Genomic DNA, 22,282 nt, shown 5'->3' with positions numbered 1-22,282 from the left:
GGTGCCAAGTTCTCCATACCTCGCAGAGGCCAAGGCTCTCGGTCCAACTAGTAAGAGCCGAAGCCCTGGCTAATCTACTGGCCGTAATCTCGCCGGATACATCCAAATCCGGATCGAGAACCGCGTTGAAGTCCCCCCCCAGCAGGGTGGTCCCCTGGGGCAATCCCACAACCACTCGGCGAAGCGAGTGCAAGAAGGCATCAAGTCTCGTCGGGGGGGCATACGCAGATATAAAATTTAGCGGAGTTCCATGAAGAGTCCCCGTAGCCACTACAAATCTGCCCTGTGGGTCGGCCTGTGTTGCTGTGATCACCACAGGCAGAGAGCGGTGAAGTAAAATGGCTACCCCTCTAGAGCCCCTGGAGAAGCCTGCGTGGTATACTCTGTCATACCCTCCCCGTATGAGCATGGGGCACCTAGTCCCAAGGAGGTGGGTTTCCTGCAGAAGGACCACTAAGGGGGGAGTATCTGCGGAGAGTGTTAAATACTGCTGACCTCTTAATCTTATCCAACAGACCATTTACGTTCCAAGAAAGAACCTGAGTTAATGAGTGCCAGGCGTGAATTGTATAGGTGGTGCATAGGGCTGAGTGTCAGGCTGTGGACCCAGGGACGACCATTTCAAACAAAACAGTAAGATAATAAGGAAGCTAATCAACTTCTTCCTATCTAGGCTAACTTCAAAAAACCCTCCCCCCAACCACCCTCCTCCCCATACTCCCACCCCGGAAGCATCTGTCGCCCAAATACCCAACCAAAACCAGACAGCCAGCAGGACTGTCCTTGGGGTGGAGTGGTGGACCCCTCCATATAGTCGGATCAATTACAATTAGTGGTGACCTGCCAAGTCTCAGGTATCTTATAGTAGAAAGGCATGACGCCTTCTGTAGTGACCCTTGTAAGGTCTGCATAGGTGAAACGGACATCTCAAGTCATTTTGGACTCCCATCAGCAGGTGTCAAGTGTGTCATATTAACCAAGGACCGGGGACTGACTCAGGCCGTTATCATCTGCCGTTTGGCCTGAGATCTGAGGCCCAGAAGGGTCCGTGAATTTCTTCTCTGTTTGTGAGCCAGAATCTCGGATTTCCTCATTGTTGTCCAAATTGTTTGTGTCTTTCGGTCTCCCTCTCCGGGATCTGGTGCGCCTTCGGCTCCTCCGGGGGCCTCCCGGGGTGAGGAGTCCGACCCGAGGGGCCCCCTCCGTGTGCTCCAGGGGCCCCCTCCGGGCACCGATGCCCTCCTCCGTCAGCCAGTCCCAAGCCTCTTCAGGTGTTTCAAAAAAATGTGCTCGCCCGGCCAAGAGGACCTTGAGCCGCGCGGGGAAGAGGAGCATGTATGAAAGCTGCATCGCTCTAAGTTTCTGCTTAACGTGTTCATACGACCGGCGGCGGATCTGGACCTCACGGGTATAGTCTGGGAAAATTAAGATTTTATGGTTCTCCCATTGAAGATCTTCCGACCTCCTAGCCTCTTTAAGGATATTGTCTCTATCCTTAAAGTTAAAGAAGCGCGCAATCATTGGTCGTTTTGGGCTGCCCGGTGGGGGGCGCGGGGCCAATGCCCTGTGGGCTCTTTCAATCGCAAACCAGGGCGAAAGGGACTGGTCCGGCATCCATGCTTTAATCCACCCTTCTAGGAACTCAGATGCCCCACCATCCTCCACGCCCTCCGGAAATCCGATGAAACGCAGGTTGTTGCGTCTTGATCGGTTCTCTGCATCTTCCGCACGACGGTGTAGCTCGCCAGTTCGAGTCTGCAGCTGGGCCACTTTACTTCTAAGGTCAGCTAGGTCGTTTTCAGTCTGGGAGACTCTAGTTTCAACCTCGGTGATCCGGCTCACTGCGTTTCTGAGGTCTTGTCGAACCAGACCCACGTCTTCTCGTACTTCCCCGATCTTAGTCTCCACAGCAGACTGTGATGCTTGAATGGCTTGAAGGATGGCACTCACTCCGTCCGGTGCGGGGCCTCCGCTAGCTGTGTCTCCCTCTCCTCGTTGGCCAGCCGGTGTCGTGAACTGGTCAATCTTTTGCTGGGAAGATGGAGGTTGCTTGTTCGCCTTTTCTCTCCCCATCACGGCATCGGAGACAGGAGTCGGGTAGTTTTCCAATCAAGTCTAGATCCCTTGCACGTTTACTGTTACTGCGATTATGAGTGCGTGGGGAGAGGCATTCAGGCCCAAGCTGTGATCTTCTTCACCTTTGAGATCTGATGAGTCCAGTTTCATCTTGGCCCAGTTGCCAATTGCCATTAGGTATTAAGTGCTAAGGGGGGGGGGGGGGGGTAGGGCATCTTTCCTCCCTGACTCCTTTCCCCTCCCGCACCCCGTTTTCACTTCGAGCCGGTACCTTCAGTAAAGCCTTGACCGGCCCCGGTGTTAATTACGCTGCTCCAGTGGCGCCATGAGGTCACTCAGGGCCATTGCCCTTCCGTTAGTTCGGATCGCGGTGCTGATTTTTCGGCCGTATCAGTAACTTTAGCACAGCCTCATCCTGCCTCGATGTCTCCGCCGCGCTCTGTGGACCCCCGGCATGCCTCCGCCGTCACTCAGGGCACCAGGGAGTCCCTCTCTGCAACCGCCCCTCCGCCGCTCCAGCTCCGGCCAGCGGGGTCCCGGGTACAGCGCGGCCGCTTAGCTCCCTCTGCCGCTGTCCCCAAGTTTGCGCACGGCCGCAGCCTCATCCACGCGGCGCTCTCTTCCTCCAGATGCAGCGGCGCCGCCCCACACGCCGCGGGAGTCGCGCTAGGGTCGTAGCCTCAACCCTATCCAGGGTCCCCTTCTTACCCCGTCGCACCTCTGTTCCAGCGCGGCCGCGTCCGGGGGGATCGCCGGTCCGGCCCCAGCTCAGCCGCGGAAGTCAGTCCCGGCCGCCATTTTGTTTTCGGGGACTGGACGGTTGCGGCTCGACAACGGGGGCTGCTTTCGCCAGGAGTTCCTCGCCGGAGCCTCTCAGGGGCCCAGGGGTCACAAGGACTGTCAAAACGACGTCTCCGGCTCGGTCAGGCCACTCTAACTACGGGCGGATGACGGAGGGGTCCAGAGCACTCTCAGAGTGCGACCGCCATCTTGACGCCCGAAGCCACGCCCCCAGCAGTGTATGCTTTTTAATATCAATTTGTGTTCTGCTTTTTGCCAATGCTTGTTACAAAGGTGAGGACCAAACAGCTCCCACAACAATAAAGTGTTACAAAAGCCATGTCAAATCAAGACATGCATTGACAAAACCAAAAGACTGGCCACCAGTGTCACATAGGTTGGCTTTGCCAGTGCTTGTTTAGTTTAATGTTTCTCATAATATTGTTGAAAATGATTACACTGATTTTCCATTAAGAATATTTTTTGGAAACACTAGCACTCATCAACAAAGTTTAATAAACAATGCTTCAAAGAAATGGTACCTGAAATTTCACAGTAATTTAGCAAAATGTTTTTTTCCTACTTGCATTTTTTTCTGAACATTTTATTTTGAAAGCAGAAAAGCATCAATCTTGCTTACAATTTTCTGCAACATTTGCATCTAATCAGAGAGCATTCTGGGAGCATTATACATAGTCTCATGCTGTTAAACGTTTCCAATTTGTGTACCCACATTTTGTTACTGGAACCACTGTCAGTAGTGCAATGTGACCTTACAATGTTTATTTAGAGTTCTTAACCTAATAATAAGGGATTTGCAATATTGAACCATAAATACAGGTTCCAACAGTGTTAGCATATGGATACAAATATTACCTCAACTGCAGACAGTTCCCGTCCATGTAAACTGGCATCGAAAAGGTTTGTGCTGCAGGTTGTTGGGCCTGCTTGTCCCAGGACAGAATAAACATGAAAACGTGTTGCCCTTGACCCTAAACAATATGTCCTGAGTGACAAATGACTACTATATACAGTACTCTTCAACAAGGTTGGCATTATAATCTATCAGTTCCTTTGATTTATGTTTCCACATTTTCACCTAACAATGAGCGCTGCCTTGATGCATTAGCTTTTTGTGTTCTGCCTCACTCTGAAGTCTTGGAACCAACTTATAGACAAGTCGCTTTCTCTCTTTGAAGTAACGGTATTGGGGTTCTTTGCCACACAAAGAAAGATAGATACTCCCTTTATGTCAGAGTAGGTTTGTACAAAACTGATCAGATTTATGATGTCATTTCCAGAGAGTCCAATAGCAGCAGGGGTTGATAGTCTCATGGTTTCTATTTTATGCTTTATTACGATCTAGCAACCTAAACTGGTGATTGACTCATAATTCTGTGATGGGAATGGTATTCATTTGACACGTGGATGTAAACCATACGAGTTGCTTGTATTGTTACAAACTAAATTGTCTACTTGCTTTACTGATGTGGAGCAGAAAGGCATGCTGTTCTGCTTTGTTATGTGTATATACATGGCTATGTCCTCTGCTATCACTGCAGTGATATTTTTAGACCAGAAGTGTTAAACCCAAAGGTAAGGGAAAATATTATTTAATATTTCAAACTATCTTCAGTCTAGATTTTGTATGATCAGAACAAGCTGTATGAGTATGTCATTCAAATATTTTATCTATCATTTCTTCTCTAGGCACCAGTCACATTCCATGATGTTGCAGCTTATTTCTCTGACGAGGAGTGGATGCTTTTATACAACTGGCAGAATGAGCTTTATGCAAATGTGATGAAAGAAATAAACCAAGCCTTGACTTCCTTGGGTAAGGTTAAACTGAATTTCAGTCTGAGGTTTAAAATACGAATATGTGATGGAGCAACTAGGTCCTAAACAACTACTTGCCTAAACCACTACTGCTAAACAACTAAAAAATCTCTACAACGAAGTACTGAACAACTACTGTCTAAACAACGATTTTGCCTGAATTGCCTGAACAACGAATTTTAAGGTAAGTTTTTTTCTTTTTTTTAATTATAGTTTATGAGTTGTTTAGAATTTTTTTTATATATATATATATATATATATATATATATATATAAAGGTTTACTAGTTTAGAATTTATATATATATATATATATTTCAAACAGTGTATATATATATATATATATATATATATATATATATATATATATATATATATATATATAAATGTATTCTAAACAATATATATATATATATATATATATATATATATATATATATATATATAAATTCTAAACAACTAGTAAACCATAAAAAAATAAAAACTTACCTTTAAAATTCGTTGTTCAGGAAATCATTCAGGCATAATCATTGCTTAGACAGTAGTTGTTCAGTACTTCGTCGTAGAGACTTTTTAGTTGTTTAGCAGTAGTGGTTTAGGCAAGTAGTTGTTTAGGACCTTGTTGTTCAGGATGTTTCACTTAAAATACAACAATATGAGGCTCTCAGGTTAAAATAAAAAATACTCTTGGATACGTATTTGAAATTAATTGTGTATGTGGTAACGTGTTCAGGAGGCAGATGGGTTAAAAGGCTCAGACTGTGACAATCTGAAAGTTTTACAGCTGATGTTCTGGTTCTTTAACTTACTGATAATGAGTACCAAGTACACTCCCATATCATGTTCCCCACAAGGTAGCAACGTTGATCAGTCCAAAGGATATTGAGGTTGGTGGTGTGGGGTTAGGGAGTCAGAACTCCATAGTCTTCTATTATTACTCAGTATTACCATACCATTGTCAGCATTGGGGAGACTGACCTGATCTGGGCCACTGAACGTCACCCTCTTCACATGGGCTTCTTTCTTTAGCCTACTCCGTTCAATACCTTCCCTGGTTTCACAGTACCTTAGCGTCTGTTTTGATCTTGTGATGGTTCAAGCCGAGCCTGCAGTGTTGGTCAGCAGGGCAGGGGTAGTCCATGTGACATGCATGCCACAGGGCCCAGTGAAGGAAGATGGCAGTGTCCTTGCCCCAGCCCATCTGACTTGTTTGTGGTCGACCTCCTCGATGCCTGAACACACTGATTCAGGTAAGGGGAGGCAGCACCAGCAGAACCCGAGAAGGCTGCTTCTGGTTTGCAGTGTTCTTGGTCCAGCAAATCTTGCAGCTTGTGGTCTTCCTCAGGCAGAAGCACAAAATTCACCCCCAAACAATCTACGTGCCCACCTTTTGTCATAACAGTGTGGATATTGGTGAGCCATGAGAATATGATGCTTCTACATTGATGCAGGGTTTCCTCTGGCTTTCTTCTCGCAGGTTGCAATCCAGATATAGCAATACGGTGCTTCTTGGTACTCCGTTTCCTCAGTGGAACTCAGGGTAAAGTTGAGCTCCACAATAAAGGATAAAAGATTCAGTTGACACTGTGGGGCACTTCAGGTTTCATATAGCTGTGCAGGTCCTTCCTTTGTTTTGCAGTGGATGGTTGCAGTTCAGCCTGCCGTGACTTCTTTGTGGCCCCATTCCATCTGAGCAGCATCTTCCTAGGGTAAGGGAACCTCAAATTCCCTCTCCAGAGCAGACAGTCAGCTCTATCCCTAAAAATAGGATCTGGGCAGCACCTCCTGGTACTCTTGGTCGAAGCCCCAATGAATTTGGTCTAGGGTTTGGCAATGGAAGTTATCTGTAGTTACCCCCAATCCTGCAGCACAAAGAGTTTCTTGATAGTCGCTGATCAGGAGACAATGGATTCTGGAGGAGTATTTTGGCACACCGATTGAAGTCTGTCTACTCTGTATACCAAAGTTGCAGACAGTAGTTGTGTACTCCTATAATCGGCTCTGAGACTTGTTTTAGGCAGTTCCTACCTTTAGCCTTTCACATTCTAACTTGAACAGCCATGGTCTCTGTTGTCAGATGTCAACAGAAAAGTGGGGTGGAGCTTAAAATCTCAGATCAGGAGAGACCAAAAACAACGGTACAGAAGAGAGGGAGGGAGGTTACCCTCTTTAGCTTCCTGGTAACATATGGGGATAGCCCTTCCAGTGAATAATGGGGTACAAAAAAGTTGGGCAAACTTCCTAAGCTTCAAATATAAATGTTTAAAATGCCCAACACTGTTCCGTAACGTATTCATAGTCAAAGAGGGCAGGGAGAGCTCTCTGAATTGAAGCAATAGTCCCAAATCCATTTTTAGAGGGGATCATATATATTTATGTGTGCAGCTAAAGAAAGGAAGGCACATCTTGTTGTTAAGTTGATGACCCTGCACTAAAATTAATTTTATTGGGAATATTTGTGAATCTCGCACCCATAATCATTATGGTCAAACCTAGGAGAAAAACCGTAACCAAACACAATTTCCCAGAGCAGAATTGCCCAGCAATCTTGAACTCAGAATTATTTCTAAGATACTATATACAAGCAAGTGACCAGACCACATCACCAGAGAAGTGGCCAGACCAACACTCCCTAATAAATGCAGCAGGCAATAAAAAGTACACAACTTACAATACAAAGTAAAGGATAAAGATACAGCTATATTATAAAAATAAAGAAAATGAGGGTGACAGATGTACACGCTGTAGCTAAAGAGTGCCACTCATTTATGCTGAAATAGAACAAGGTTTCCTAGTAGACTTTGACAAAGGTACTTTAAATTTGCAGAAGGAAACATTGAACAAAGTATCTTTCAACCCATGAATGCAAACATAAAACAGGGTGTCTTTTAACCCATGTAAGCAAATGCGGTTCAAGGTAAAATTCAACCTCTGCAGGAGAACCTTGAGCAGGGTATCTATCAATATGTGTAAGGAGTCTAACAAAGTGTGCACACATTCTGTTTGCCATTGTTGGAAAGTTGTTTGGTATGGAGGCATGTAGGTCAGTACGATCTTTAAGAGAGGGTTTTTTGAACAGAGGTAGATATAAGCATAGACTAAAGCCATGGCAAGAACTCAGTAGACCCCACCAGATGATTCCCCATGTTCAGCCAAGTTTACGTTGTCAACTGTAATCTCCAGGAAACCTTATAAACTTGGCATTCTAGGATGTCATACATACACATAATTTTCAGGACATCACAGGTGTGCTGTGAATAGTAGAGGAGAATTGCTGTAGCTGGGGTTCACCAAATGTGAGGCTTACATTGGAGAGACAGATATTGTTGAGTGGTAGAATTTGCTATGTGCATCAAACTCTCCGTGGTTAGTGCCTCTAAGCCTGCACAACATTACGTCATTATATTCTTTCTTCGATTATGCATGTACTTCAAGAATGGTTGTCCAATTTTTAGAATCGATCTAATTTTCTTTGAACCCTAAATTCACTGAATATAATCATTTCACTTGGATCACTGGCAATGCATTTCAGGTCTGACAGACATTTCTTTAGGGAGCATTACTCATGAAATGGTGGAACTCTACATCTGTGGTAAGTGTAGAACAAAGCAAGGCTTTTAGTCAAAGGACTTTGAGTAATACTCCAAAGTATCCTCAGTCATCGTACATGAACATTTGTTAATCTGCTGTTTTTGAATGTTTTTTTTTTACATAAAAGTAAAAGTCATTTAAAGATGATGGCCTCCACTGTCGCCAAATGTAGAGGTAGTTGGTAACTAGATCTACTTTTACTTTCATGTTTCTGTTGATCACCTCACTGATTTGCATTTTTAATTTGTTTATATCTTGGCCAGTGAATATCATATATGCTTATACTTGAGAGATTAGTAGGCTCATTGTCCGGCTTTAGCTGTCTGTTGTTGAATACTGATTATGAACAATAGAGTAATACATAGAGTGGACTTTGGATCAGCCCCTTTCTTGTTTATCTCAGTTCAATGCTCTTGATCTAATGGCTTTTCTCCCTATTCTTTTATTTGTCCAGCCAGAGGGGCAATTCGGATTCTCTTTCACTTTCTCTAACAGCAGCCCCTCAACCCTCGGCCCGCAAGTCTTTAGTCTCCCCAAACGTCCCCTGTTTACCCCAGCTTCATTCTTTATGTGTGTGTGTGTGTCGATTATAAATATATAATCATATAAGAATAAAACATTATAAAAATACTACATTCAGTTTAAAACAAAATAGATCATAGAAATGTAAAACACACTGTTAGACCTGACAGTCTTAGGGTGGTCATCTCTAACTTTTTGTCTGCCTCCCTCCACTTTTGAGATACTGTTTTTGCAGGTTTTTAGACTCAGCACACTTCACCACTGCTAACCAGTGCTAAAGTGCATATGCTTTCTCCCTTAAAACATGGTAACCTTGGATCACACCCAAACGGGCAATTTAATTAACTTATAAGTCCCTAGTAGAGTGCACTATATGTGTCCAGGGCCTGTAGATTAAAAGCTACTAGTGGGCCTGCAGCACTGATTGTGCCTCCCACTTCAGTAGCCCCTTAACCTTGTCTCAGGCCTGCCATTGCAAGGCCTGTGTGTGCAGTTTCACTGCCAATTCAACTCGGCATTTAAAAGTACTTGCCAAGCCTAAAACTCCCCTTTTTCTACATATGTCACCCCTAAGGTGTGCCCTAGGTAACCCCTAGGGCAGGGTGCTGTGTAGGTAAAATGCAGGACATGTACCTGTGTAGTTTACATGTCCTGGTAGTGTAAAACTCAGAAATTCGTTTTACACTACTGTGAGGCCTGCTCCCTTCATAGGCTAACATTGGGGCTGCCCTCATACATTGTTTGAGTGGTAGGTGCTGATCGGAAAGGAGTAGGAAGGTCATATTTAGTATGGCCAGAATGGTAATACAAAATCCTGCTGACTGGTGAAGTTGGATTTAATATTACTATTTTAGAAATGCCACTTTTAGAAAGTGAGCATTTCTCTGCACTTAAATCTTTCTGTGCCTTACAGTCCACGTCTGGCTGGGTTTAGTTGACAGCTCCTTGTGCATTCACTCAGACACATCCCAAACACAGGATACTCAGCCTCACTTGCATACATCTGCATTTTGAATGGGTCTTCCTGGGCTGGGAGGGTGGAGGGCCTGCTCTCACACAAAGGACTGCCACACCCCCTACTGGGACCCTGACAGACAGGATTGAACTTAAAGGGGACCTGGTGCACTTCTAAGCCACTCTTTGAAGTCTCCCCCACTTCAAGGGCACATTTGGGTATAAAAACAGGGCCTCTGCCCTACCACCTCAGACACTTTCTGGAGACTGGAGAAGAAACCTGAACCAGAACCTGCACCCTGACAAGAAGAACTGCCTGGCTGCCTAAAGGACTCACCTGACTGCTTTCTGAAGAGGACTGTTGCCTTGCTGTTGCCCTGCTGTCTTGCTGGTCTCTTGCTTTGCTGCCGAAGTGCTCTCCAAGGGCTTTGATAGAGCTTGCCTCCTGTTCCCTGAAGTCTCAGGACCAAAAAGACTTCTCTCCTGCAGCTGAAATCCCAGTGCGGCTAAATTCTATGCACTGCCTGCCAAGAACAACGCACAGCCTGCTCGAGGTGAAAAACTCACCACAAGCAGAGTCCGGAACGACGCAGCCCGACTTCGCGACAGAAGATCGACGCAGGAACTTTCACGCACAGTCCTACTGGATCGACGCAAGCCGACTCAGAACAACGCCGTCCGACTTCCTGAGAGGAATTGAGGCAGCGCCCGCCTGTGGTAAAAACATTTCCTGCATCACCTACCAGAATCGACGCAGCCCCTGTGACTTCTCTCCGCAAGCCCAGGACTCCACGCATCGTCCACGGGGCGTCTGGAAAACCCCACAACCCGAAGAGTCTGCGTGCCGAAATTCGCTGCAACGTCTTGACGCAAGTCCGTGTGCGAAGGGGCAAAACCGACACACACTCACCGTTTTCCATGCATCTCCTCCTCTGCGGTCCCTTGCGAGAATTTATCAACGTAAACCATGTACTTTGCCCTGCAATAGACAATTGTTGTTTCTCGGAGAACTTAAGACACTTTTTATTGCTTTTACAGTAATATTTTAACTCAAAGACACTTGATATCACTTTCAGTGATATCCCAACGTTTACTTATTTCATCTTTAATCGTTTTGACCTGCATTTATCCAGATAAATATTATATTTTTCTAAACATTGTGTTGTGTATTTTTGTGGTGTTATATTGTGGCATTGTATGATTTATTGCACAAATACTTTACACATTGCCTTCTAAGTTAAGCCTGACTGCTCAGTGCCAAGCTACCAGAGGGTGGGCACAGGATAATTTGGATTGTGTGTGACGTACCCGGACTAGAGTGAGGGTCCTTGCTTGGACAGGGGGTAACCTGACTGCCAACCAAAGGCCCCACTTCTAACATTGATGGCAGCGGTGGGATAGGACTTGTATTTGTGCAGTGACATACAGTAGCTAAGTATTTCACTACCTACCCACAGTTGAAGGTCAACTTGATTTTTATCTCTTGTTGCAAATTAGTTTTTCCTGACAATTTTCTAAACTTTAATCCTCAATCAACATGTCTCAGGCTGGGTCTCAAGCAGGAGATTTTGACCTGGCCCTGTTGGAGACATATACTGTCAAACAACTAAAAGGGTTCTGTAAGGAGACGAGTGTACCCACCCAAGGGGCCTCCAGAAAGGATGACTTTCAAGTGGCGCTGAGGGCCTGGGCAGAAGCCCATTTAGAGAATGATGCTGAGGATGAGGAGCCAGAAGATGGCCCCTCAGAGGATTTTATGCCATCAGTGGATAAAGTTACCACTGCAATTGTGCCCCCTGCCAGACCAGGGAGCAGTGTCTCTGATCAAGGCCTGACCGCAGAGGAAAGGAGAGAGGAGAGGGAGTTCCAATTGCAAATGGCATGACTGAAAATTGAGGCTCAACAGGAGGAAAGGAGGGCAAAGAGAGAAGCGCAAGCAGCTGAGAGAGCCTTGGCTGAAAAGAAACTCTTGTTGGCTAATGAACTGAGCTTCAAGGAGCTGGATCTTAAGGCAAAGCAGTCTGAGTCCAGCAGTAATGGTGGCAGCATACAGGCAGGACCTGCTGGAGAAAAGCATGTTCGTATACCCCAAAATGTGGTGCCCAGTTTTGTGTTGGGAGATGACATAGATAAATGGCTAGCTGCTTATGAAGTTGCACTAAGGGCTCATGAGGTTCCTGAAGGGCAATGGGGTACAGCTATGTGGAGTTATGTGCCAACACTTGGGAGGGACACACTTCTCACATTGGACCCAAAGGATCAAAATACATACCCACTTATGAAAGCCATTTTACCTGCCAAGTTTGGGCTGACCCCTGAGAAATACCGTCAGAGCTTCAGGGACAGCACCAAACAGTCCACACAAACATGGGTAGATTTCTTTGACTTTTCCAGTAAGGCACTGAATGGATGGGTGCGGGGCTGCAAAGTAGATGATTACATCAGACTGTACAGTTTGATTCTGAGAGAGCATATGCTCAGTATTTGTTTTACAGAGTTGCGCCAGTACCTAGTAGACAGTAAGCTGACTGATCCCAGGAAGCTTGCTGAGGAGGCGGACCTCTGGACCAGCACCAGTGTCCAGAAAGGTATCTGGGGGGACACCCACAAAGGTGGTCAGGGTTCCCATCAGAGGAAAGAGGGGGGGAGAAAAACCTAAAAACAAGGAGTTCTCAAAAGGCCCCAAAAATAGCTCTCAAGGAAATAGTGGTAACCAGTCCCGGTCTGATTCCAAAAGGAGAGGTTTTACTGACCATAAGACAGGGAGGTTTGTACCCCAATGTGCAGAGTGTAACAAGTATGGGCACTCTGAGGGCAACTCCAAGTTTCCCAAGAGGGCACAGCCCCCCAAAGGAGGGCAGACACCTGGGTTGGCTAGCGTAGTGCTCGGGGAGGAGATGGTCCCAGACAGTTTTGGGGAGCAGACAGAGGTAACCCTAGGTTCCCTTGGGGATGCAGAGATGGTGCCAAAAACCCACATGCCTGCCAATACTTCCAAGTATAGGCAGTGGTTCACCATCAAAAGGGAAAGGGTGGAGGCTCTGCGTGACACAGGAGCCAGCATGACTACTGTCAAGGGTCAGCTGGTGTCAGCAGAGCAGGTCCTCCCAAATACATTCCACCAAGTCATAGTCGCAGACAATCGTGAGAGCCAAGTACCCCTTGAGTGTGGGGGTGGTGGTCTCTGGTACTCTAAAACTAGCTGTGAGTCCTGCACTGCCGGTAGATTTCCTGCCAGGCAACGACCTTGAGCACACTACCTGGAAGGAGGTAGACCTAAGGTCTCACTTGGAGATGTTAGGATTGCCTGAGTGGGTCTGCATGACCACACGGTCCATGGCTGCCCGGGAGGGAAGTCAAGGGTGTCTGGAGCCTGAAACAATGGCCCAGACAACTTCCAAGAGGAGGGGCAAGTGGCGCGGGAAACCGGTCCCAGAAGTTCCCGCAGTGGTTGAAAGAATTCCTGAGGACGAGGGCCTGAGCCAACTGGGGAAGACATTGCCACCCTAGGTGACCTACCTGATGTTGCTGTCTGGCTAGTTGAGGATGGGCCCACCAGGAAGTAATTCTGCAAGGTGTAGAAAGAATGTCCTATACTAGAGGGTATGAGGAAGCAAGCCTCAGTCCAGGCAGCAGGTGAAGCCTCTGGCGATCACCACATATATTGGGAGAATGATTTCCTCTACCGTGAGCCTAAAGTTCCGGCCATTGGGGCAGCGCCTGCGCTGGTGGTCCCCCAGTGTTAACGGACCTTCCTACTGGGACTGGCTCATGCCATTCCCCTGGCAAGACATTTGGGGGTAAGACAAGTCCTCTCCCAGGCTTGTCAACCACTTCTTTTGGCCCCGAATGAGGACAAACTCAGATATGTTCTGTTAGTCCTGTCCTACCTGCCAGACCAGGTAAAACAGAAAAAAGGGTTAAGGCCCCCCTGATCATACTTCCTGTCGTTGGCACCCCCTTTGAAAGGGTGGGCATCGACATTATTGGTCCATTGGACCCCAAAACTGCCCTAGGCAACAGGGTCATCCTGGTTTTGGTGGACCATGCCACCCGTTACCCAGAGGCAATCCCTCTGAGGACCGTAACTGCACTGGTGGTGACCAGAACTCTAATGGGGATATTTACCCGTGTGGGATTCCCAAAGGAGATGGTGTCTGACAGAGGCACTAACTTCATGTCTGCATACATGAAGTCTATGTGGGATGCGTGTGGTGTAACCTACAAGTTCACCACACCCTATCACCCCCAATCTAATGGTCTTGTGGAGAGATTCAACAAGACCTTGAAAGGCATGATCACAGGCCTCCCTGAGGCCCTGAGGCGTAAGTGGGAAGTCCTCTTACCATGCCTTCTCTTTGCTTACAGAGAGGTACCCCAAAAGGGGGTGGGTTTCAGTCCCTTTGAGCTTCTCTATGGGTACCCTGTCAGGGGATCCTTAAGCATTGTCAAAGAGGGTTTGGAGAAAGCTCCAAAGGCACCCCCTCAAGTGGTGGTCAGCTACATGCTGGCCCTCCGCAACCATGTGCCCCGCTTCTGGAAAACGGCGTAACCTTGAGGCCAGTCAACAGGTAATGAAATGCTGGTATGACCAGAAGGCCACCCTGGTAGAGTTTCAACCTGGAGACAAGGTGTGGGTAATGGAACCAGTAGAGCCTAGAGTTCTCTAGGACCGCTGGTCTGGCCCATTTGAAGTGAAGGCGCAGAAAGGGGAGGCCACTTACCTAGTGGACCTCCAATCCCCTAGGGACCCACTAAGGGTGCTCCATGTCAACCGACTGAAGCCTCACTTTGAGAGGACCGAAGTCAACATGCTTCTGGTGACAGATGAGGGTATGGAAGAGGAGAGTGAACCTCTCCCCGACCTCCTCGCTGCGAAGGAAGGGGATGGGTCAGTGGAGGGTGTCATTCTCTCTAACTCCCTGACCCTAGACCAGAGAGGGGGCTGCTACCAGTTACTGGAACAGTACTCCTCCCTGTTTTCTCTCACCCCTCGACTCGCACACTTGTGTGTCCATGACATTGACATGGGAGACAGTCCCCCTGTAAAGAACATAATTTACAGGTTGTCAGACAAGGTGAAGGCCAGCATCAAAGAGGCAGTCTCCAAGATGTTGGCTCTAGGGGTTATTGAGAAGTCTAGTAGTCTGCTGCACCCGGTGCCAAGCCAGATCTTCGGTTCTGCGTGGACTACCGGGGTCTCAATTCAGCCACACGGACTGACGCTCACCCCATCCCCTGAGCTGATGAGCTTGTAGACAGACTAGGCGCTGCCAAATTCCTCAGTACTTTTGATTGATTTCACATCAGGGTACTGGCAGATCGCCTTGACTGAGGGGGCTAAAGAGAGATCAGCATTTTCCACACCAGAGGGCATTACCAATTCCGTGTGATGCCCTTTGGGTTGAAAAATGCCCCTGCTACCTTCCAACGGTTAGTTAACGGGTCCTAGCTGGCAAGGATGCCTAATAAGATCATCATGATAGATAAAAAAAATAAAATAAAAATCATATTGCACAGGAAATCACTTTTCCCTTTAAGATAAAATAACAAAGTTCATCACTTTGTTCCAATAAAGAGCAGTCTTCAATAAGGAACAAACCACAAAGGCAACCACATGGTCATTTAACAATTATAAATGGAGAAAGGCGGGTCGTAATTGGTTAAAACCTATCGACGTAAGAACAGGCAACAAATACCTCCTTCTAGGGGGGTCATAGTACTGACAAAACAACAGCAGATGCTCTAAGATCTAGGGTGAGTTGTCATCACAGGGGCAGATCTTAATAGAACTCAACTCTTATTGCCCTGGCGGAAAACAGAGGTTAGATCGGATTGTACCTAAACGAAACCTAGTGTGGAGCGATCGCTCCCACGGATTTCTAACAATGGAGAGATATGGTTCCGGGCCAACAGTAGTTTTCAAAGGCAGCAAAGCTCTCATAGTTGGATTCTCCATGGCCATGTTCTCTCTTTGCTCCCTGGAATGCTTTAAGAACAACTTCTTAACTAACTTTCTGTCTCCTTTGGTTATATGCTGGCGGCTGTAAAACAGATCAGGATGACCTAAAGATAGGTCAACACTTCTGTTATATTCTAGTCCCGAAATTTTAGGCACATACTTGTACCCAAGGCAGTCTCCGATCACATCCCTATTCAATGAAGTGTGCTTACCATTGTACTGTAGCCATTTTTATGTAGCTTTTGCGCGCTTGCTTCAGGCGTTAGGCCTTTGGGCGCTTTGCCCTAGATGCATTTTATTTCTTTGCTCGCAGCATCGGGCCTCTGTGCACTTTGCTCTAAATGCATTTTATTCAGCTTCGTACTGTTATTTCTAAATAACCAGTTCTACGGTATTGTTTTATTCTTTATATCACACTGTTGAGCCTACTTCAGCATCGAAGTTTTCAATAACACATTCTCGCTTACTCTGTGCTTCAGTCAAGGATACAGTCTGGTACATTGCCGATAGACGTGGTAGGTCTTTGGATTGTAGACGATACACATTCTTGCGTAGGACGTTTTTTTACCACATCGACATGTTAGTTATAAAAACACTTCCTTGTCCTAATACATGGAAGAGGGAGATTCCGACCAGGAAACCACAACTATACACTGACTGCCCTGTTGCAGATGCTGATCCCGATCACAGGCCTTTGCTCAGGTATGAGGGTTGATGTCTTCCCAGGGAATCTGAAAGGCAAGCTTAACACGCTGTGCTCGAAATAGAACAAAACTAGAGGGAACGTAGTTGGTTAACACTATGATAGGGTTATTCCTATGTTTCACTCTATTGATTACTATTTTAATCCTACTGTGTTGTATGGTTCTGGTTATTGCGGCTCACGCCTTATTATCTAGAATGCAGTTGTTTTATTAAATCAATCTATAAAACTTAAACTGTTTCTGTCATTTGTATATGAGATCATACTGTAAATGAGAGAGCTGGTTGAGACCTGAGCGACCACGACTTCCCTGAGAAGTTCTAAGATGTCATGCGCTCGGCTGCCAAATCATCCCTTCTCCTTGGGAGAGATGAGGCACTGCTAGTTAGCCGGAGCAAAACCGGATTGAAGGTGACAGGTGTCCTTCTTAGTGGGTCAGACTTAGTCCCCCACACTGGGAACGACTCTGACACCGAGAAATCCAGTAGTCTCATTTAGGATAATGAGAGCCAATGCAACACCATTCCACACTGCAATGCACAAAAGCAGTGGGGCAATTTTGACAGAGTCTTCAGCGTCTAAGGATACAGTTCATCATGCATAAAAAAGCTAGAGCTAGTAGGGCCCAAGCCCAACAACCTTCTACAAAAATGATTTTCTTCACGTTGAATAGCCTGACAGTTACGATATCCCCAAATAGCAGTACCATATAACAAAACTGGTAGACATTTCATTCTGTATATTTGGAGCAGTAGTTGAATAGGCTTACTACCCACAATTGATGCAAACCTAAAGAGAGATCCACCAGCTTGATTGAATCGTAAACAACAGTTTGGGAGGCAAGGTATGTGGATGTGTGTGTGTGTGTGTATATATATATATACGTTCAATGGCATGTGTAGCTATAGATACACATGCTGTGCATAAGTACGCCATCTAGTGTTGGACTCGGAGTGTTACAAGTTGTTTTTCTTCAAAGAATGTTTTCGAGTCACGAGATCGAGTGACTCCTCCTCTCGGTAATACTGTGCATGGGTATCGAGTCCTTTGTTAGATTGTTTTATTTCGCTTCGGGACTTTTCAGTTTGGTATACTCTGAACTTTTCTAAACTTTCTATAAAACGTCGGTATAGTTTAGATTGTGTTTCCTTACTGTCGATAATTGTCGGTTTCGAGTCGACGCCCTTAGGAGCGACCGCACCCTTTCTGGGCCTTCTTTGATACATTATTTGGTCGAATAATATAAGCTCATGGAACCTACTCCGTTTTGTTTATGTCTTCGGTGTTACGTAAAATTTCCTTACACCGATCAACATTAGGTGTGCAACCTCTGTTTGTCTCCGGAACACAGAGAGGAGACCTGTGATGCTTGCAGATCGTTCCGATCCAAAAAGACTCTTCGGGACCGGCAAGCATGTCGGATAGAGATGGCATCCAAGTCGGCAGAACACACACCCAACATTTTCAGAGGAAACATGCACAAGAAGAAGAAGAGCAGCATGTAGCAGTTTCTATTGAGGATTCCGATTCGGTTCGAGACTCAGATGGGGCATCACACCGGCACAGTACGTGAGTACAGCAGTCACCTCACACCAAACAACGACAATAAAAAAGACTCCTACATCAGTCTTCGGTCCTCCACTGCCTTCTGGCCATGGTCTTACCAGAAAAATACCTTAGGAAGACCAACCCTCGGGTTCGGCACCGAAGCAGAAGACCAAAGTGCGGCTGACACATGCCAAACAGGCTGCTGCACCTCTTTCGGTGCCGAGTCGAAAATCGGACTCCTCCGCTTCGGAGCCGAAAAAGAGACTACCATTTTCAAAGCCGATAATTTCAGTTCCAGTCAAGCGTTTCACCAAAATTTTGGAATCGACAGATACCAGTGGTAAACGTTCTTCAATTAATGAGGAGTCTTCGGAGATTCAACCTGTATTAGAAGTTAGAAATGCCAAACAAAGAAAGATCATCTACACAAGGAAACATGGAGGATTATAGCATCTCCTCCAGCAACCAAAAGAAAATTGACTTTTCAAGGGACTATAGACACTGGGTCTCCACTAACTAAAGTCAGTAAGCAAAAGGTGAAGCAAAAGACAATGCAACCGCAGTCTTCACCACCTCACTCTCCTTATCATCCTATTTCACCCCCAACACCACCCTCACCCACACATTTGGAATAGATTTCACCACAAGCCTCACCTATATCACCACATAAGGATGATTTCACTGATCCTCAAAATGATGTAGATCCATGGGATCTATATGATAGAGAACCTCTTTTACCTGATGACCGATTTGTATCCAGCAAGACCATCTCCCCCTGAGGACAAAACTGCTTATAATCAGGGTATAGCCAGGGCAGCAGCATATCGTAATGTGCAGTTACATACTGATCCTATCGAGGATGATTTCTTGTTCAACACATTAACATCTACTCATAAGGAGTGCTTAGACATGCTGAAGACATATTTAAAGAACCAGTAAAAGCAAGAATTATTACACAAAGGGTAGACAAAAAATATAAACCAGCACCATCTGAACAAGTTTTTATTAGAGCACAATTACCACCTGACCCTATAGTAGTGAGTGCAGTGAGGAAAAGGGCTAATAGTCAATCTACGGGAGATGCCCCTCCTCCAGATAAAGAGAGTCGTAAGTTTGATGCAGCGGGTAAAAGAGTGGCTACTCAGGCTGCTAATCATTGGAGGATTGCAAACTCTCAGACACTCCTTGCAAGGTATGACAGGGCTCATTGGGATTAAATGGAAGATCTATTGCAATATCTTCCACCAGAGCACCAAAAAAGGGGGCAACAAATAGTGACAGAAGGGCAGGCTATTTCTAATGATGCTATTAGATGTGCTACTGATGCAGCTGATACAGTTGCAAGGGGCATTAACACCAGCATAATCATTAGAAGACATGCATGGCTAAGGGTGTCAGGATTTAAGCCAGAAATTAAACAAGCAGTTCTTAACATGCCCTTTGACAAACAACATCTATTTGGCCCGGAAATGGATACCACAATAGATAAACTTAAAAAAGATTCAAAAACTGCAAAAGCCATGGGTGCTTTATATACCACACCTACTAATGGTACTTTTCTTAGGCCACAGGTTAGAAGTGGTTTCAAATCATGCACAGAACCATCTACCTCACAACACAAACAAGGGACAATCTTCTATAATAATAGGGGCTCATTCAGAGGATCATATAGAGGATCTCAGTATAAATGAAGGACTAAATCAACCGCTTCCAGAGGTTCCTGTACATCAACAAAGCAGTGACTTATTAAACATCCCCACAGACTACACATCTCCTGTGGGAGGAAGACTTGTGAATTTCTACTCCCAGTGGCAAAACATCACCACAGATCAATGGATTTTGTCAATTATCCAACATGGTTATTGCCTAGAAATCATCTCTACTCCACCAAACATTCCCCCTCGTTCACACAGAATGATTAAGGAACATTTTACTCTCTTAAAACAAGCAGTGCAATCACTACTGATCAAAGGAGCCATAGAGATAGTGCCTATATCCCAACGGGGATCAGGAGTATATTCACTACCAGGGGTGTGGAATTTATTAAAATATCTACTTGTCCAGGGGACAGGTTGCTTCTCAAATCTACTTGTCCTGTAAAAAGATCTACTTGTCCCTTTGGTGCCATGTAGTTTGGACAAATTATGGCAGCAATCTCATTATGTAAGAGCTCTGATAATAGCCTCTCTGATTGTGCCAGGGCTACTACCATAGTAGGGCTTGAATACTTGCAGTTTCAATCCCTACTGTATCAATTTCCTTATTTTGCCACCTTTCTGTAGATCTGCATAGTGGGGCTGGAGGAAGCAGTAAGCAATAGTTCCAGGGCTGGAATGCCTTTGAGTCTGCAAACCTACTAACCTGCATGTTTTAAAGATTTTCACCAGCTTCTCGCTAATATTTTCCCATAATAAGAAAGGTTGGACATTTACTCCTGACAATGGCAGAATTAGAACTTCTTCCAGGGTTGGGAAGAAAGTGGCTGGAGGGAAAATGAACTTGCAAATGCTCAATAGATTTTCACATGAGCAAATCTACACATGCGTATTTACCCATGCTAAAATACAGTTCACAAATATTTTATAGGGGTACGACATATACCATGGGTGCACTTTTGTGACTTTCTTTAAGAATTTGGGGCCACATGTAGGTAGTTTCAGATTTGCGACCCGCAAATTGCGAGTCAGAGCGGCTCGCAATTTGCGAGTCGCAAATCTGAATGTAGGATGGTGTCCCTGACACCATCTGTGATTCGCAAGGGCTTCGCAAATGCCCACCTCATGAATAATCATGAGGTGGGTCGCAATTTGCGACCCCCTTGCGAATGGCGGCCCTCACAGGGATGGTGGCCTGCTGGAGACAGCAGACCACCATGTCTGTGACTGCTTTTCAATAAAGCAGTTTTTTTTTTTTTGGTAATGCAGCCCGTTTTCCTTAAAGGAAAACGAGATGCATTACAAAAACGAAAAATGAAACGTTTTCATTTCATTTTTTCAGAGCAGGCAGTGGTCCGCAGGACCACTGCCTGCTCTGAAAAAATGTTTACAGTGACATTCACAATGGGGAAGGGGTCCCATGGGGACCCCTTCCCTTTTGCGAAAGTGTCAGCACCCATTTGAAATGGGTGCAAACTGCGATTGTTTTGCGCCCGCGTTCGCGGTCACAAAACAATCCTACATTGCACTGCGAGTCACAATTAGGAAGGGAACACCCCTTCCTAATTGCGAGTCGCAAACCCGTTTTGCGATTCGGTAACCAGGTTACCGAATCGCAAAACTGGGTTTGTGCATCACAATGTGCTTTTTGCACGTCGCAAACAGCGAAAGTCGCTGTTTGCGACATGCAAAAACCTACCTACATGTGGGTCTTGGTCCCTAATTAGGTCTGGTGTTAACAAAGACATTTTGTTTTTATTAAACTTCTATTTCTCTCTCTTTCGGCTGGCTTTACTGTGAGTGATCGCATTCTGCTCTTCCTCAAGGAGCATATTGGCACACAAAGTAGTTTTGTTCAGTGTCAGGAACTACAGTGGCAATCGGTGACGTAACAAAACTGGAGGGTGCCCCTTTGCAAAGAACATGGAGTAGCCCCCTCTCCAGACTCACTCAGGGCAGGTGCTGTGCTGAAGGGGCCCCCTGGAGGGCGGCTGCGGGGCCTTTATGCCACTGGTGGCAACGTGTGCTTTTAGAGTTCAAAAACCTTTTGGGTTTTTTTTGCCAGTGTTTGTTACAATGTTGAGGGCCTGGTAGCTCCCACAACAATAAAGTGTTACAAAAGCCATGTCAAAACAAGACACGCATTGATGAAACTAAAAGACTTATAAAAATATGTCAGATCAGTTGGCTTTGTCAGTGTTTGTTTATTTTCATGCTTCCCATAATCGTGTTGAAAATGGTTACACTGATTTTCCATTAGAAATATTTTTGGGAAATACTAGCATGCATCAGCACATTTTACTACTAAATGACACTTCATTTTCATCTAATCAGAGAGCATTCTGGGAGCATTATACTTAGCCTCATAGCCTAAACTTTTCAAACATGTGTATACACGTTTTTTTTTTTTTTTGTACTGGAACCAACGTCAGTAGTGAAGTGTGACCTTAAAACATTTATTCACAGCAATCACCCTAATAATGAAGGCTTTCAAATAATGAACCATAAATACAAGTTCGAACAGCATTATCTTTTGGAAACACATTACCTCAACTGCAGAGAGTGCCACTCTGTAAACAGGCAGCCAAAGGGTTTGTGCTGCAGAGGGTTGGGCCTACTTGCCCAAGGACAAAGTAAATATAAAAACTTGTTGC

The 22,282-nt window shown here is 45.5% G+C and overlaps 1 protein-coding gene across 1 annotated transcript in view; it reads left to right on the top strand.

The window, feature by feature from the left end:
* The window catches only part of LOC138259594 (gastrula zinc finger protein XlCGF57.1-like), a 215,101-nt gene that overhangs the window by 29,582 nt on the left and 163,237 nt on the right, over positions 1-22,282 (top strand). Inside the window, exon 2 of the mRNA XM_069207427.1 lies at positions 4,567-4,693. Coding sequence (XP_069063528.1) covers positions 4,567-4,693 — 127 coding nt within the window. The remainder of the gene's footprint in view (positions 1-4,566; positions 4,694-22,282) is intronic.

The sequence above is a fragment of the Pleurodeles waltl genome, chromosome 9 (genome assembly GCF_031143425.1).
Source record: "Pleurodeles waltl isolate 20211129_DDA chromosome 9, aPleWal1.hap1.20221129, whole genome shotgun sequence".
Lineage (NCBI taxonomy): Eukaryota > Metazoa > Chordata > Amphibia > Caudata > Salamandridae > Pleurodeles > Pleurodeles waltl.
This window is presented reverse-complemented; position numbering and strand designations above follow the sequence as displayed.